The sequence below is a fragment of the Pygoscelis adeliae genome, unplaced genomic scaffold, assembly GCF_000699105.1.
Source record: "Pygoscelis adeliae isolate BGI_AS28 unplaced genomic scaffold, ASM69910v1 Scaffold4, whole genome shotgun sequence".
Classification (NCBI taxonomy): Eukaryota; Metazoa; Chordata; class Aves; order Sphenisciformes; family Spheniscidae; genus Pygoscelis; species Pygoscelis adeliae.
Window position 1 is genome coordinate 10283873 of NW_008824986.1, and position 16015 is coordinate 10299887.

The 16015-nt window shown below is 50.6% G+C and overlaps 2 protein-coding genes across 2 annotated transcripts in view; one reads left to right on the plus strand and one right to left on the minus strand.

Moving 5' to 3' along the window:
• The window catches only part of FAM53B (family with sequence similarity 53, member B), a 35462-nt gene extending 26511 nt beyond the window's left edge, over positions 1–8951 (plus strand). Inside the window, 1 exon segment of the mRNA XM_009325868.1 lies at positions 6189–8951. Within this exon segment, the coding sequence (XP_009324143.1) occupies positions 6189–6518 (330 nt within the window). The 3' untranslated portion in view covers positions 6519–8951.
• A 3644-nt stretch (positions 8952–12595) lies between these two features.
• LHPP (phospholysine phosphohistidine inorganic pyrophosphate phosphatase) overlaps positions 12596–16015 on the minus strand; it is a 76573-nt gene continuing 73153 nt past the window's right edge. Inside the window, exon 7 of the mRNA XM_009326022.1 lies at positions 12596–13505. Within this exon, the coding sequence (XP_009324297.1) occupies positions 13415–13505 (91 nt within the window). The 3' untranslated portion in view covers positions 12596–13414. The remainder of the gene's footprint in view (positions 13506–16015) is intronic.

Genomic DNA, 16015 nt, shown 5'->3' on the forward strand with positions numbered 1-16015 from the left:
GGATCCAAACGCAGCGCTAATATTAATGACTTAAAGCCTCCTTCTTGCTTTTTTTTGGTTTGTTTGTTTAATACTGTGGTGTGAAGCAGCTTGGTAGGATAATAGATATTTCTAAGCCTGCTCGTGAAAGCTGTTTTTCACACCAAACAGAATAAAAGCAAAATTATCTGCTAAAGCTGTAGACTTCCAACGCACCATCTAAGCGCTGGTGCCTGTTATTGCAAAATTAGGACTGGGGCTATGTTAATATTCTTCTTCATTAGCAGATGAGAAGGGGAAGAGCCAGGAAGGCAGACCCTGAAAACAAGGGCAGCATCGTGCTACCCGCCAGGAGCAGCATGGGGAGCCATCCCCTCTGTACAGGGGATGCTGCTGCAGGCAAGCTCTGCAGCACGTCGGCCTGACGAAGGGGACAGGGGTGCCTGCAAATTACTCAATGCCTCCATAGATAAAATCTGAAAAAAATAAAACAGCGGATGAGTTTGAGCTCCCTGACGTGGCACCACTGCGTATAACCCAGCTCTGGCTCCGCACCAGGCACATGAGCTCCATTTGCATTTCATATACCCCATAACTACCTCCTGTGTTTTCCTTCCTCAGGTATTTCAGTTATTTCTTTCCCGACACTTCATTCACTGCTCAGAGGCTCTTTCTGCGGGAGGACAGGGTCAGTGTAAGACCCACGTCTCCCCCCACCGATGGCAGTGTTGATCTTGGAAGCCAGTGCTGCTGAGCTGCATGCAGCAGTGGTCGCCAGCGCTGCTTGGGGCGAGACAGCCACATCTCCCGCTTTTTGGGGAGGCCAAACAGCCGCAAGTGGGGTGCTGGTGAGACCTGTCTGGGGCACCTGCCGAGCCGGTGATGTGCACGGCTGGTGAGCGGCCCCGGCGCCTGTGCTGCAGCCCGGGGCTGTTGGCAAAGCTCCTGAGATGCTCCTTGTGGTTATAAAGAAGAGAGGTTGGTTATTCCAGCCTCAGGGCTGAGCAGTCCCTGAAGCAGATCTCCTTGCTCTGCCTGGTTGTCATGGTTTAACCTCAGTTACACCTTCCCCAGGAAATTAACTCTATCCCTGCCGAAACCAGGGCACTGGTGCAGCTCTCTCCCCATCTCCCTTCCTCCCCTTCCCGCTCACCGGGAAAACAACCTTGGGAGCACCAGCCTGGGGATGGAGTTGGAGAAGATTGTGGGTGCCTTAAACGTGGGGGAGAGCAATGTATGTGTGTGTATATGCCTGGCCTGGATAACAGCAGCTGTTACAATGAAGTTCTGTAGAGCTTTAAAACCAAAGGAAACCCATTTTCTAGTTGCAAGCACCCGGCCGTTCTCCTTGGCAGCATGGATGAGCACTTCCCATGACACGAATGCCAGGTAGGACTTTGCCATGATGCAAACGACCAAAGCAGCAGATAACAACCCAGGCTGAAGGTATTTTACAGGAGATGTTTGCCTCCGAGAGTGATTAAACCTGAGCCAGGCAGAGAAGCCCCCAGCGGAGGTGACTTTGCTGGCTGGTGCTAGATGGGGAGGGCTGGCAGAGCTGCATCGTCCCCGCACGGAGCAGCACCGCTTGCTGCCCACTTCCCCCTTTCCTTCTGGCACCGGCTTATTTTCAGCTTTATGAAGCAACTGTAGCCCAGTGTGCTAACGGGAGGTGATGACAGCTTGGTAGGTAGGGCCGGTGGTGCTGACAGCTTGTAGCGTTACACCTTCCCCAGGAAAATTGCAGCAATCACCTGGCAGGGTGGGGAAAAAAAAGTGTTTGCGCAAAAGCCGTGATCACTGCAGGGATCATGGTCCTGCTAATATTTATTCTAGCAGATCCACCGTGTTTGTAGGGACGTGTTTCAGGGAAAAGCTCACAGCTGGGTATTTTATGAGGGGAAGAGTAATACAAAGAAATGTTGCTGAGGGATTTCTCCAGCTCACTTGCTGTCGGGCCTGCCAGCCTCCAGCCCCTGTCCCTCTCAGGGACACACGCTCAAGGGGGGGAAGAACCTGCGGAAAAGGATGGATGTCGGGGGTGAGTCAGTTCCCACAGCCTTCCTGGCTTTTAGCCTTGGTTGCCGCATGGTGCGGAGCATCACGAGAGCCCTGCAGGAAGGAGACGTAGCCTGAGCTTGGTCACCACCATGCAAGGGCTTTGCCCTGGAGGTCAGCTGGCAGCCCTGTGGCTCGTTCCGAGTAGCCAAGGGTTTCTTATTTGTATTTTAAAATTATTTTTCAGGTGCTTGCTTTAGTAACATCTCATTTTCTTTCTCTCCCTGGATTGCCTGGCATCCTGGATTGCTGCAGCTTCGGGGAGAGGTGGGGGAAGATAAACCAACACCTCAGATGGTCAGAAATAGGTTATTGTGGTTGTGAGCAAAAAGTGTTTTGGGTGGAAGGTACGTTACTGATGCTCGCTGGGTGAGGTCAGATGGCCACAAGCATCTCCCAAAAGCCACCTGTGTCAGATCCGGGAGGATGTCTGGATTCCCATGGTTTCCTTGAGATCAACAGCAGTTGGGATGCCTGCTACCCCTTTCAGTCTGGCACTGAAGGACAAGGTTGTGGAGAGGCTCGGAGGGGGCCCAGGGCTGCCTGGCCATGGGGAACAAGCACCACATTGTGCCACCAAAACTGCTCTTTGGCCGATATCAATAGAGGACTTGACTGCCCGGTTTTGCCAGCTCAGCACTTCAGCACGCGCTGAATTCACCCAATAAATAAAAAATGAGCAGAAAATTCCCAATGGGTTGAGAACAGACGCTGCATTGATGGTCGTGGCTGATTCACCGCAGCTCCATGGCCAGTGCAGGTGATGCTGGCTCGGTTATCACCATCTTGGGGGGACCCTTCCCCAAAATGTCCCTCCCTGCACCCTTACAACGCCGACCCTGGCTGCGCAGCGGCCATCCCCCCTGCTGAGAAGGTGAGGCGTGGAATTTTGTGGCAGCCGGTGCCTGTGAAAACTTGCTTTCCGAGACAAGCGCTGGCAAACCTGCGTCAGAGGGAGTGCCTCTGCCCGGCACCCGCACGTGGCCTTCCTCCATGAGCAGCCTCTGCAGCACTGGAAGTTGCGGGGCTCTTAGAAGGGTTTTTACATCCTCTTACAGAGGAGGTGAAAATATTACCTGGAACGACTCAAGGCTGTATGTGGAAAACGTTGGGTTGCAGCATGTGTGGATTTGAGCAGGGAAAATGAGGCTGTTGGCTTGATTATCTTGCCAAAGTCCAATAAAATGCAAAATTTCCCTGAAAGTCAAGTCCATTCATGGCCGTTGTCCGAGACATGTCCAAGTGTGGAAACACTTTTCATTTGGATGGAAAGAGCGTGCCATGGACCTGTTTAGTTGCTCTCCAGGTTGCACCCTCCTTCATTCATCATTACAGGCATCGCCCATCTCCTTCTCTGAAGCGCTGTAGAGCATCTTCCATCCTTGCAGGATGATCTAGCCCATCCGCAGCAGTCCGGCACGCCCGCACCTGGGTTCTGAGCGCAGGGAAATGCTGGAGCCAGGAGATGAGCGTGATTAGCAGAAGAAGAAAAATTAACATTCTCAGAAGTGCCAGAGTTTTGTTTGTGGAAAGGATTTGCACTTCTGAGAGGGCTGTTGACTTTCAGGAGACTTAGGCTTTCAAGTACCTAAATCACTTTTAGAACTATGCTTGCAAATTTTTGTAAGTACTTAGAAAATATTTCACCTATGTCCTCAGGCCTTCTCCAAGTGCAGTGGTAATTACAAGTTGTCAATTAACCACAATGTGCAGATCTCTGCTCGAAGCTGTTATGCATTCAGCACCTAGAAGACAGACCGCATGGAGAGGCACGGCTTGTATTTAAAAGATAGGAGAAGGATGACATGGGGACTGAATGCAGTTGGGTTTTTAGAGGACAAATGCCTGGTTTTTCACATGGGCTTGGGGCCTGTGGGTTTTTGGAAGGTTTCAGAGACTGAAGGCCATGTGAAATGTAGTCTCCCAGCTTGGGCAGTGGCCAGCTCTTCCTCGGGCAGCAGGAACTTCTCCTTTCAGATACAACAGCCTCTGCGTCATCTCCTGCAACAACTCGTTTTACCGTGATGCGTCATTTAGCGCTGTGCCCAAAGCCTCTCAGCAGCGTGTGGTCAGTGGGTACGAATTCAGCACAAGTACCTTGGATTTCTTAAGAAATTATTGGAGTGTGAAGTAGTTGGGGCTTTGATCTGCATCCCTCAGGGGATACGTGAAGGGATGATTTTGCTTCATTTAGAGCCTGGGGTAAGTTATTTTGGTGGAGTTACTCCCAGCTTACCTGGATTTGAAAGAAAAAAAAACTCAAGCAAATGTGCATAAATTCCCCAGGAACGTTGGTGGGGATGTTTGGAGCAAGGCTGTGTCTTCAGGCTGCATGTTTGGTCATGAACCACGCAATGGCAGACTCTGCTGGGTACCGACACTCTCCTGGTTACTCCGGCTTCAGTCTGGCCCAGGCTCTTGGAGAGAGGGTGTGATGGAAACAGCATGGTGTTTGCCTTCCCCCAGATAAAAGAGACCCAAAGAGCTCTTCTACACGCTCCTTGCCTTCCCCAGGCAACCCAACATCCATGCTAGTTTAACAACATTTTGTCTAACCTATACTAACAGGTTCTGGTGATGCGATTTTACAGCTTTTGGAAATCTTTAGCAGTGCTCCAGGATCTTTATTGTTGGAGACACAATACACCCTCCTACACCCCCCACTTGCTGTCTCCAGCCTAAACCCCGCTTTTCCTAAACTGTTCCTTGTAGGTCACCTCGTCTGGACTTACCAACTTCTTGCTGCTCCGGACTCTCAAATTGCTGCCGGCGTCTGTCTTTGCAGATTTAACCCCACCAGACAGCTTGTTCAAGAAAATACTGATTGATGCCAGGCACTGGTGAAGCCTCTGGGGAATTCCACCTGATCCATATTTCCACCAAGACATGAGCTACCCAAAACTTATCATGGAGTGTAGTTTTTATCCTTTAGAGTAGTTTTTCTTCATGTGCCCATCTCCTACAGCCTATAGACAAAATATAAGCTGTGCACCCATGCTGCGATCTTCTCAACACAGAGGTTTCAGTTGACACTAAAAAAAGCCTCCCCCAAGATGGGGATCTTTAAAAGCGAGGAATCTCCTAACCCCGAGCCCTGCTTCATTGCAAGTAGGCTTCAGGTTTCATACTGCATATAAATCCCACGTCAGGAAAGGCAAACGTAAGGAAGAGGGAAGCGCTGGACACTCGTGTGCTCATACCTATTTATCAGTGTGGTTTCTGAGGATTTGGTGGCCACAGATCAGGTGAGCATCTTCAGCTAGCAAGGGGTCTGCCTTCCCCCCGGGTATTTATTGGATGCACATTCAGGCCCATCAGGTGGGACATGGCCAGGCCAGGTGTCTGTGAAGTGAGTGTACCATCGCACGCTCGCTTTGCACGCTGGCTCTTGCGAGAGGCTTGCACAAGCTGCTGAGGTGCTCCACGGTCTTCTCCTGCTCAGAGCGTGCGCTCTGCCCCGCAGCCAGTGGGATGGCCACTTTATTTCCATCGGCATTCACTAATTAGCGTTTAGCTTGCTCCTTTAAAAAACAACCCGGGTAAAAGGCATGCCCTGTCAGGTAGGCACGTTTGTGGTCAGACGGCATCTCCAAGAGGTTGTGTCTGCTCTGCTGTGAAGGGTTTTGAATGCCTGCAAGCTCGTTGTCATTGTCGGAGTTTGAAACCTTTTTGAAGACGTGACAGTACATAAACTAAATCAAGTTTCTGGCCAAAGCAACGAGCCACGGAGCCTCTTCATTACAGAGGCAAGGGACAGAGAACTGACCTCGCATGGTCTTTAATAAGGGAGGACAGCCATGAGACATCACAGTGGAGGGTTTAGCAGCACACAAGCTCCAGCTGCTTAAAGAAGGGGCTGAAGTTTCTCTTAGCTAGTTGAATAAATGGAGTTGTTGGAAACATTCATTTATTTTTGGCAGAACAGCTCTGTACTGCCTTACACGTGCGACTGGGAGGTGTGCAGGGTGGAGGTGGTGATGAAGCCGATCCGGACCAGGGTGGGAGTGTTTTTGATGCTATCGCCTGTTGCAGGGATGGGAGAGGCGCAGGAGCTGCCATGGGTGGGGAGGTGGGGGTTTGCAGCGGCTGCCCAGCTCCCGGGGACCAGGCAGCCGCCTCTCTCAGCTGCCTCTTTCCCCTTGCCTTTGCAGAACCGCCAGACTTTCAACAGCCTTACCTGCCTTAGCGCCGCAGCCGAGGACGGCTCCCAGCAGCTCCCCGGCCCCCAGCCATGGACCGTGGCCCCCCGCTCCCCAGATGTGATGCCGGGCAGGACCCCCGCCTGCACCCCAGTGCCAGAGCCGCCACGCTCACGGGCCGATGAGCGCCAGTCCAGCAGGGACGACCTCTCCTGCGAGGAGGAGGAGGAGGGTGGCGGGAAGGAGGAGGATGGGGTGGCGTGGCGGAGCGGCGGGGGGGCTGCTGAGAGCCTCTTCCAGCTGGATGGCGAGATAGATATTGAGCAGATAGAAAACAACTGAGGAGGGAGTGGGTCCTCTCGCCCCGGGGTCGGGGGGCTGCCAGCAGAGCCGTGGAGGGCTCCCCACTGCCAGCGTGGGGTTTGCGGGGGTCCTGCCACTGCTCCCCTCCTGCCAGCTGGAGGGGACGAAGCAGCTTTGCCAAAATTTCATCAGGTATTTAGAGCAATTTTTGTGCGTGCGTGTGTAAATCTTGAAATTCTTTGTAACTGCTGTAGCCAGAGATCAGCTAGTCGGAGGAAACTGCCTGTCCGACTGGGGAAACCAGGCGCAGGGATCGCCAAAAACTTGCATTTAGTGAGTAAATGGCTTAAGCCAACATAGGGTTGGGTTGATGGGGCCAGCCACGCTCCTTTGAGTCCCACCCGTGCTTGTTTATTAGGGGATGCACAAAGAGAAACCACCACCCATGGGACTGGAAAAAGTGGGGGAAAACCAGAATATTGAGATTTTCAAACCGAGCGCTGGCTGGTGGCTGGAGGGGCAGCTGTGGCTCCTCTTCTCCTGCCGCATCCCATTTGGCGCCAGCACCCGCTTTGCTCCCCACGTCCCTGGCAGTGCCGTGAGAAGGAGATCACAAGTGAAGTGTTCTGCTTAAATTTAATAATGGTAAGAGCTGGATTTTTACTTTTTTTTTTTTTTTAATTTTCCTTTTCCTGATGAGGAATTAAAGGGACCCCCAGCCCACACAGCTCCAATGTGGGGCAGCATCCACAGCAGCGCTCAGGAGGTGCTGCCCGAGGATGCTCAAATGCCTTTCTTCCCTATTTTTTTTCTTCCCAGTCCCCTCTCTCAAACTCATCAGGAAAAAGCCCCAAACAGGCTTGGTGTTGCCCTCGCATGGGTTCCCAACACCCAATTTTGAGCGGGGCTGGGCCACTTACCCATTTACCAGCGGCTGTGCCCTCTTTGCTACCCGAGGCACAGCTGCCACCCTCTTCTTTTTGCTCTGTCTTACTGTGAAGGGGCTGCACGCCCAAGGCACACCGTGGGGTTACTTGATAAAAATCAGCTGGTGAAAGGCTGAAAATGCAGGTAGCAGCACTGAAAGTTTTTCCTCTTCCTGTGCCTTTTTTAAGCACAGATAAAGTGGTGACCATTACGTTTGTACGATATGAATTCTCTTTGGTAAAAATAAGCAGTCCACTTGCTAGCAGGTTTAGAAGGACACATGTATTTTTTTTTTCTCCCTCTATTTTTTTTGTTTGTTTGTTTAAAGTTTGTTAGGAAAGCTGTACGAGTGGCTTCCAGCATCTTCTGCAGGTTCCCTCAAGCTCAGGGTTTACCTCCCAAGCTCTGCAAAAGCGAGAAAGGAAAAAAAGTCATTGATACCAACAGCAGTTGAAGATGTGACATTTATAATGGCGTTCAGCACCCCCGTTGGCAAAGCTTTAGGAGTCCATAACTCAGAAAGGGCTGAGAGCCGCTGGTACAGGTTTTATTCATCATTTCTGGTTATGTTAGTGCACTTTTTTCTGCGGTGGTTCAGGATGCGTGTGGTGTCTCCCATCACAATGGAACCCATCAGCTGTTATATAGCTTTATCCCTGTCCTGGCACCGCAGAGGTTTTGCTGGTGGCAGTAGTCATGTCCGCTCCCTCCAGGCCAGGTGCTGGCAGGCAGGGCCAGCCCCAAATATTTGGGGAGGGAATGGCAAGGATGTTTTTTCATTTTGGAGAACCCTCCGGCTCTTTTTAAGTGTCACTTGATGTATCGTTTAAAAGAAAATACATCTTGGCTTCATTTTTAGCCCTCCTGTAGTGGAAGGCGCTGCCTGTCTCAGGCGTTTTGGGAGGGTCCAGCCACGCCAGCAATTCCCCAGGCTGCGGCCGCCCCTCTGGTTCGTGCCACCACAGCGGCATGGCCACAGCACAGTTCTCGGCTTTGAGTCTTCCTGATGCTCGATACCCCCCCACCACTGACGCATCCCCAGTCTCGGGGAGCACAGCTCCTGCTGGCCACAGGCACCTCCTCAGCTGCCAGCTCCCGTCGGACCGAAAAAGGGCAAATTCACCCAAATCCATGTCCGGCTGCTGCCGCAGAGCTCAGGTGGGCTCTCACATGTGCATCGCTGGGGCTGTAATTCCTAAGGGCTTCTGTTTTCTTTCCAAGGGCTGCTACTGGTGCCATGCTAACCCCCCTCAGTAGGAAGGTGACCAATGGACCACTACCCAGCTGTACTCGACGCAGCCGTAGCATTCAGTTTACATACAGCACAACCCGTTTGCCTTACTAAAGACGCTTCTCCAATGAGTCATGGCCTTATACTGGGCACGTTAGCGTAGGCACAGACTACAGTTAGCGACGGTTTTGAGGCCACGGTGGTGTTCTGTTGGATATTTCGTTGTTAGGTTTGTATGATTTCATGTACTTATTCTCAGTTTAAGAAAGCCTTACTTTTTAAAGTTTTTTTTCTCTCTCTCTGTAGAGGTAAAACATTTGTGGATTTATATATATATAAATATATATATAAATAAAGTAATTAAAAATATTAAATATAATATAGTATGTGCCTCAGATTCAGGGGACATCCTGTTGATTGTAAAGTCAGAAGTGGCATTGCTCCCCGGCACGTGCGGGAGGTTCAGGAGATACAAACCCTATGCCCGCAGTGACCGGAGCGGGAGAGCAGGGCATCCCCCCCGGGAGTCCTGCTTTTGGTTTTTAATGGACTTCACCTATTATACAGATGCTTTGGTAACCCCCCTGGCAAATTCCTGCCGGCTGCCAGAATGTGCTATTAAAGTAATATGCAGACAAGGGATGTTACTCCTTGCTAGGTAGCTAAAACAGGCTCATTATTGTGAAGAGACCTGGTGGCTTGTCCAAGGCGTGACCCAGTCTGGCCAGCAGCCACTTCAGGATGACAGCAAGCTGTGTCAGCAGCAATAAGGGTTCATCAGTATGAGTCCTGAAAAAAAAAGGATTTTAATAGGAAAAGTCTTAGCATGCACACAGGCAGTTTGCTGTGTGTTTGCAGATGCAGCTCTTTGAGCCTGTTCTATGAAAGATTACATTAAAAAAAGCAAAAAGAAGTATTTGTAAAATAGATTGTAATTTTTCCACGTTATAGCATAGCCTATTTGGCCAATAAAGTTGTGTTTCAAGTGCATTGTTGAAAAGCTCCTGGCTGAACAGGCTAACAGGCTTATGTAGGATGTTATAGGATTGTAGCAGTGCTTTACAGCGTTTATGGGTTTGATGTTCAAGAACTCAAAAGAAGAGGATGGCCAAAAAAAAAAAAAAGAAGAAAAAAAAAAAGCCTTCTGAAGCTATGACCTGTAGTAGCCAAGTCTCGCTGGCAATTGCACAAGCGCAGCGGGATGTGCGTGTCCCCGGAGAGGGGCTGCCCGAGGTGCCCCCGCCGGTGCAGGCTGCCCTCTCCCCGGGCGGGCGAGGAGGCTGCCCACTCGTACCCCCTCCATGACTTGATTGCACTAGAGCAGCTCAGTCTCAGGAAATTGCTTGTTACTTTTACTGTGTAAATAAAGCTTCCTGGTTCAATAACCGCCGGCCGGCGTCTTGCCTCTCTGTGCTGTCCCCATGGCCGGGTGCTGCTGTGGGGTCAGGGGCGTTGGGGACACTGCTGCCCCTCGGGGACGTAACAGCCGGATTGTGGCACCGGTTGGGGTTTGATGGGGCAGAGCTGGGTGCGGGTGCAGGAGCCTCACATGCCTCTCCTCTCCTGGAGGGGGTCTGGCTGCACCTCCTTGGCATCTCCATGGGTGCTGGGGGGGGGTGTGTGTGTGTCCCAAAAAATGGGTGTGGGTTGGGAAAGCTGGGGCCCTCCATCGAGGTGTCCGTGTCAGAAATAGTAAGGATGCCCCAGCCTTGGGTTGCACCAGAAAATGGACATTTTTGGGGGTTCATGTGCAGGCAGATGCGATGCATCCCCCCGTGGTGGGGGATGCATCCCTCCCAGCCTGACACTGGCTGTTATTTAGCTGTAACACAGTCGAAGAGGTAACAGCAAAATGCAAATCAACATTTAAGTGCCAAGTAGCACCTTACACTTTGTGTTTAAGGATAGAGATAATGTCTCGCCCCTTAAAATAAAATCTAAACCCGAGCAAGGCAAGAGCCCACAGCAGGGCAAGGGCATACAGGGTGTTAAATAAATTCTTGGGGAAACAGGGTAATACCTCCCTACAGCCTTTGTAAACCAGAAGGGAAAACAGCTGCGTTTCCTTGAGTGAGCAAACAGTTTAAAAAGTTTCATGACAGATGGCAGGATGTTTATCTGCCTAAACTTAATCAGACTGAAGTGATAGGCTTAGTATAATAGAACAAAAAGGAAGAATTATAGGACAAAAAAGAAATTCTCAGTGATCCACCATAGCCGTAACGTTTGACCAGGGTTTGCAGCATCCTTCGTGTGTGCGTGGATGCACACAGTGCTGTACACTTTGGCTGAACCACTACCCAGAGGATAAAAAGATACCAAAACAGACCAAAAAATTGCACCAAGGTCATTTTCCCAGATGTGGTTTATTTTATTATAATTTAATTTCTAGCCCGCTTTCCCTGCTGTCCCCAAGGGGTGCTGTGCAGCTCAGTGGCCAGCTGGTAGCTCTGAAAAACAAGGGTTTCCAACACTCGCAGGCTGCTCCAGGAACAGGGAGCGTCACTTCGGTGTCCTTCAGGGACTGGGGTTGTCTTCAGCTGTTAGGACCGCTGGAAACATAGCTAAAATTATTGTTTACCTCCCGCTTGCAAATGTAGAGAACAGTAGCTGAATGCAGACAGCGGCCAGAGCACACTGCCCAAGCATATGTATATATAAATATATGTAACATATGCGTAATTGCATACCTTTCTGTGGTCCCATGGGAGGTCTGAAGCAGGTTAAAGCCCAAACGGTCTCATTCCATTCCAGTCTAAAGCACGCAGCCTTGCCTAAAACCCAAGGGGGTGCAGAACTGCTGACACGATGGTTAAAAGGGGACTTTTGCCTGGAAAAGGGTGACCCTTGCAAAGCTGGCAAGCGTCGGTGAAGGTGGGCACCCCCTGCTTCCCCTGGGGCAGAGGATGTGATGGAGCAACCCCCAATCTCTAATTCTGCTCCCTGGTTTGAGCTCCTATCCCTGCCACGCTCTTGCCACGTGCAGCGTAGCCAGGTGTTGCCATGCATGCTGCAATAACTGTGCTGTAAAATTGTCGGGTGAGAGAAACTAAAAACCCCGGGGATCTGCTGGAGTATGGCAATGTCCAGCGGTGGGGAGCAGCTCATTTTAGCAACGCTTATTCTGATTAGAAAAAAAGAAAAATCTCATGCCCGTCCCTGCTCAATGGAGCATGACTTGGCAGCCCTGCATGTGCTGAGCACTCCCTGGCAGCCCTGCATGTGCTGAGCACTCCCTGGCAGCAGGATGGGGCTGAGCTGGGGCTAAACTGATGAGGCGGGTGTTCGACAGGCACGCGGTGCTGGTGCAGAATCAGTCCTGGGGGATGTTCAGCGAGTATACCAGGTTCGCCCCGTTCAGGTAGCTACAGCCATCAGGGAGTGGTGTATGCCTGTGTGGTTTTGCTGTCCAGGAGAACTGGAGGAAAGTTTAGCAATGACTACTGAGAAGGAAAGAAAGTGGCTGAACATTTCCACATAATATTTATAAAGCAGAATTTATAGTAGTGGCAGCAGGACTGATGGAGCTGGTGCTTTACAGAGACTGGTTCCCAGTTGGGACTGGAAAAGCCAGGAGCGCCAGCACCGGCTGGAGCCGAGTTGCCCACGCTGGCCTTCATGGCAGGGCCAAGCACGCCTGCCCTGCCGTCCCGTGATGCTCCCCACTGGAGCACCTGCCGGCGGGTGAGCTGAAGCTGCGCGGGGCTCAATGCTGGCAGCGCCCGGGCGTGGGCGAGCCCCCGGCTGCACGGCCAGGATTTTAACGGGAAGGGGTAGGAAACCCACATCCCCCCCCCCACAGCCATGTCTGCCTGCAAGACCCCCCATGAAGAGAAGGAAAAGCCCATCGGTCCCATGGCCCTCACCAGCTTATTCCAGCCAGGGAAAAGCATTTCAGATCCTCTAAGCATCCCTGCCAGTGCTGATGTGACTGAACACAACGACAAATGGGCCAGATCCGCAGGACGAGGTTTATTCCTGACTGGACAGCATGGTTATTCTGTAATGATGTGTTGCAGCATTACCGGATTCCCGTGTCCTAACCTGGGGCAGTGCTGGACAGGGGCTAAACATGGCAGAAATGTGATTACCGGCTTGCCAAGGGCGCAGGGGCTGTCCCCCTCCCCAGGGTTTTCATGCTGCCCATAGTGAGAGGCACGCAGAGGACCCCGCAGAGTGGGGCTGGGCTGGCACACACCAGCCCAGGGCTTGGTGGCCTCCATCACCCCTCAAGGACATCATCCATCCCATCTCAGGCACCCCAAAAGGCACAGAAAGGGTGAGTTAAATAGCAAAGCTTGTCCATGAAGGGGTGCCGGGTCCCCCGTTTCCCACCTGGACACCTCTGGGCTGGGTCCCTGGTGTGAGTAAAGAGTTAAAGGGGGCAGAGCCGCCCCAGCATCGGTGGGAGGCAGAGGCCCCTCACCACCCTCAGGGCTCCCCTCGGGCAGACAAGGCTCAGCCCCAGCTGGGAAAGAGCCTGGCACTTTTGGGAGAGCTGATTTCACCTGCGCTGGCAGGGGCAGGGCACCAAGGGGAAGACGTTCAAGACATGCCAGAGGACAGCAAGTTCAGTGTTCCCCTGATGAGGCCAATAGATCATTTTACTACCATTACATGAAACACTTAGGAACGCAGGCGTTCACCACCCCGGGCAAGGCTGGGTCTGGGTCTGTCAACGTCAGATGGAGGTGGGAGAGGACGAAGCGGCCTCACGGAGGGGCTGCACGCAAGGCCTCCTCTTCATTCCTTTCAATCACTCACAGCGCCGTCGGTTTTACAGCTGCTGGAGGATAATGTCAACTGCTTCGGCGAGGTTGTTCACGTACGCGTCAGGCTTCACATGGGGGTGGTTTTCATCGCAAGGCCTGCAAAGGAGACAGAAGGGCATGGCTGAGCAAGGACGGTCTCCCAACCAGGTCCCATATCCCCAACCGTCCTGCTGCTGCTGTGCTCACAGAGCCCAGGGTAGCTCCGAGGTGGCCCCAGATGGAGCACCCTCAGGTGAGCCTGGGTTTCACATTCCTCCCTCTTCTGTTTTATTTCTCCCTTTTCCCCCTTTTCCCCCCTCTCTCCCTACCTCCCCCATACCCAGGTCTTTGCTGCATGCTATGGTAGATCCAATGTGCTTGTGCAACTGAGCTGGGCAAAACTTTGCCAAGCCTTGTATGGAAGACAATCTAATCTACATCGTTAACTAACTAATCCAAATTAATGCACTGCATTTTACGTGGCACTTCTTCATTCAGCCAACAGCAGTATCAGACAGGGATCGCTGGGAGGACACTTCACTGCAAGTCTAGGATCCTACGAAACTGTGCAAGTAATTATTCTCCCATGTTTTTTCTCTAGAAATAGGTAAAGAAAAGAAGAACTCACTTCTGACCTAGAGACATGAAAGGTCTGTACATAGCTTCAGTGAATGGGAAGGCTCTGTCAGGGTTTAATTTTGCAGGACCACCGTCGTCTTGTATATCTAACAGTGGTGGTTTCAGATGCTACCATGAAAAGGGTCAGACTCACCCTCCACCACGAGTCACCAGCCCAAAGCAGAGCAGCTTGAAGCCATTTTTTGCCAATGATTTAATTAGAGGCACTGGCCTAACGAGGCACAGATGCACAATCCTATTTTACTGATTCACCAGCATTGCTGGTGGGGAGGGGGTCAGAAATTTTCCAAACCTTGTTGGTCTTGTTATGGCTCTTGGGCTGAGAAACCCAACAGCTGCTGAAGAGAAAACATATGTATTTTATATGCTTAATGGCTTTCCTTTGGGAAAGAGATGAGAGCCCTAATGTCTACCTCCCATCTCTCTCGCTCCCTGTAAAGGGCAAACATTTATTCAGCATGGGCCATTTTCTCAGCGGGGAAGATGCATTTCCCAATGGATGCATGGGAGGCAGAGAGATTATTATTATTATTTATAATGTGCAGAATTTGGTGAGCACTTGTCTGTACAAGTACCAAATTATTTCTTCAGTTCCAGCACTGAAGCTCCCCAGGGCTATTTCCTTTCTGTTCATTTTTCAGCTGGGCTCTTCATCTCTGAGTACATGAGCTCCTCGCAAGGCACGGCCTCTTTTGGGATCCCATGCTGCTTGAGATTTTACTTGCTGCAAAGTTACAGTATGCAGCTAGTAAAACTAAAAGACACTGATATTCAGCTTTCCTTGTGTCACCTTCAAAGCCATGTCTGGCACAAGGATGATGGCTCCATGAAACGGAGTCTCCATTGGTGCTGGCTGTCATAAAAGCATCTTATTTAAAAGGTGGAAGGTTATTCCATGGGTCTTTATTTAATTATCCAAGTTCTATCTTGTTAGAGGGCTAGGGTGCAATAAGAACAGTAATTATGATGGTTTTTAGGTTTTCCTCAACTGAAGAAGAATTTAGATTGCTAAAGGTAAAACAAATTGTAATATACAATGGAGAAAAACCTTCAAATATAAAGCAAGTAAAATTCCAGTATGTATCCATCCCTTAGGTGGTGATTATTGCTCACCCGCTGATTTAACCAAGAGGCTTTTATGAATACAGAAATACCTTTAGGGAGCATGGTAAAATACTTCTTGTCAATAATCCTTAATTTGAGTAGAGATCTAAAAAAAGTAATGAACAAAACTTCTTTCCATTTTACACCCTGAAAAACATTTCTTCCCTATCTTATACATTAGGAGAAAATTTTAAGAACTGCTTGAAATGAACGCTTCTACAAGAAATTTTCAATTACACAGCACTCTTTGATCTATTAAAAGGATTTTGTGATTGATATCTGTGCTGACTATACAGAAATCCACCTGTAACTCAGCAGCTAAATGCCAGTCATCAAGGAAATGCCCTGTATACACTAAATGTGTGCTGCAGAAGGGGTGTGTGCGTGTGTGTATATATACACTGCAGTAAAGCAAATTAGGAAATAAGGTATTTTTACCCATTTGTCCAAATAACATGTGATGACAACACACAGACTGGCCAGCCACCAACTCCTGGCTCCAGCGAGGTTAATGTTAAAACCCACCTTAGCTCCAGGGGAGCTACGAGTTTACCCTCGCATGTTGCCCAACTGCCTCCCGCCCCATGGGACCGCTGGGGTGGACCTGGGCTTCATTATTATCTGCTGCACCCCTATTATTCATCTGAGCCGATTATTTCTCTTCTGCTTTGCAGTCCCGATACCCTACAGGGTTACAGCTGGGAATCCTAAAATACCCTTCTGCTACGCGTGCTTGCAGACAGACAGCCCCGCTCGCAACACTCGGGTTTCAATCATTTTACTAATACTTTACCGGCGTTTTCCAGAAGAAAATGAGAGGAATAGGCAGCCCTCACGCAGCAGATGTCTCCCGATAAAGCAGAGGGGGTGCAGCAGAGCCCAGC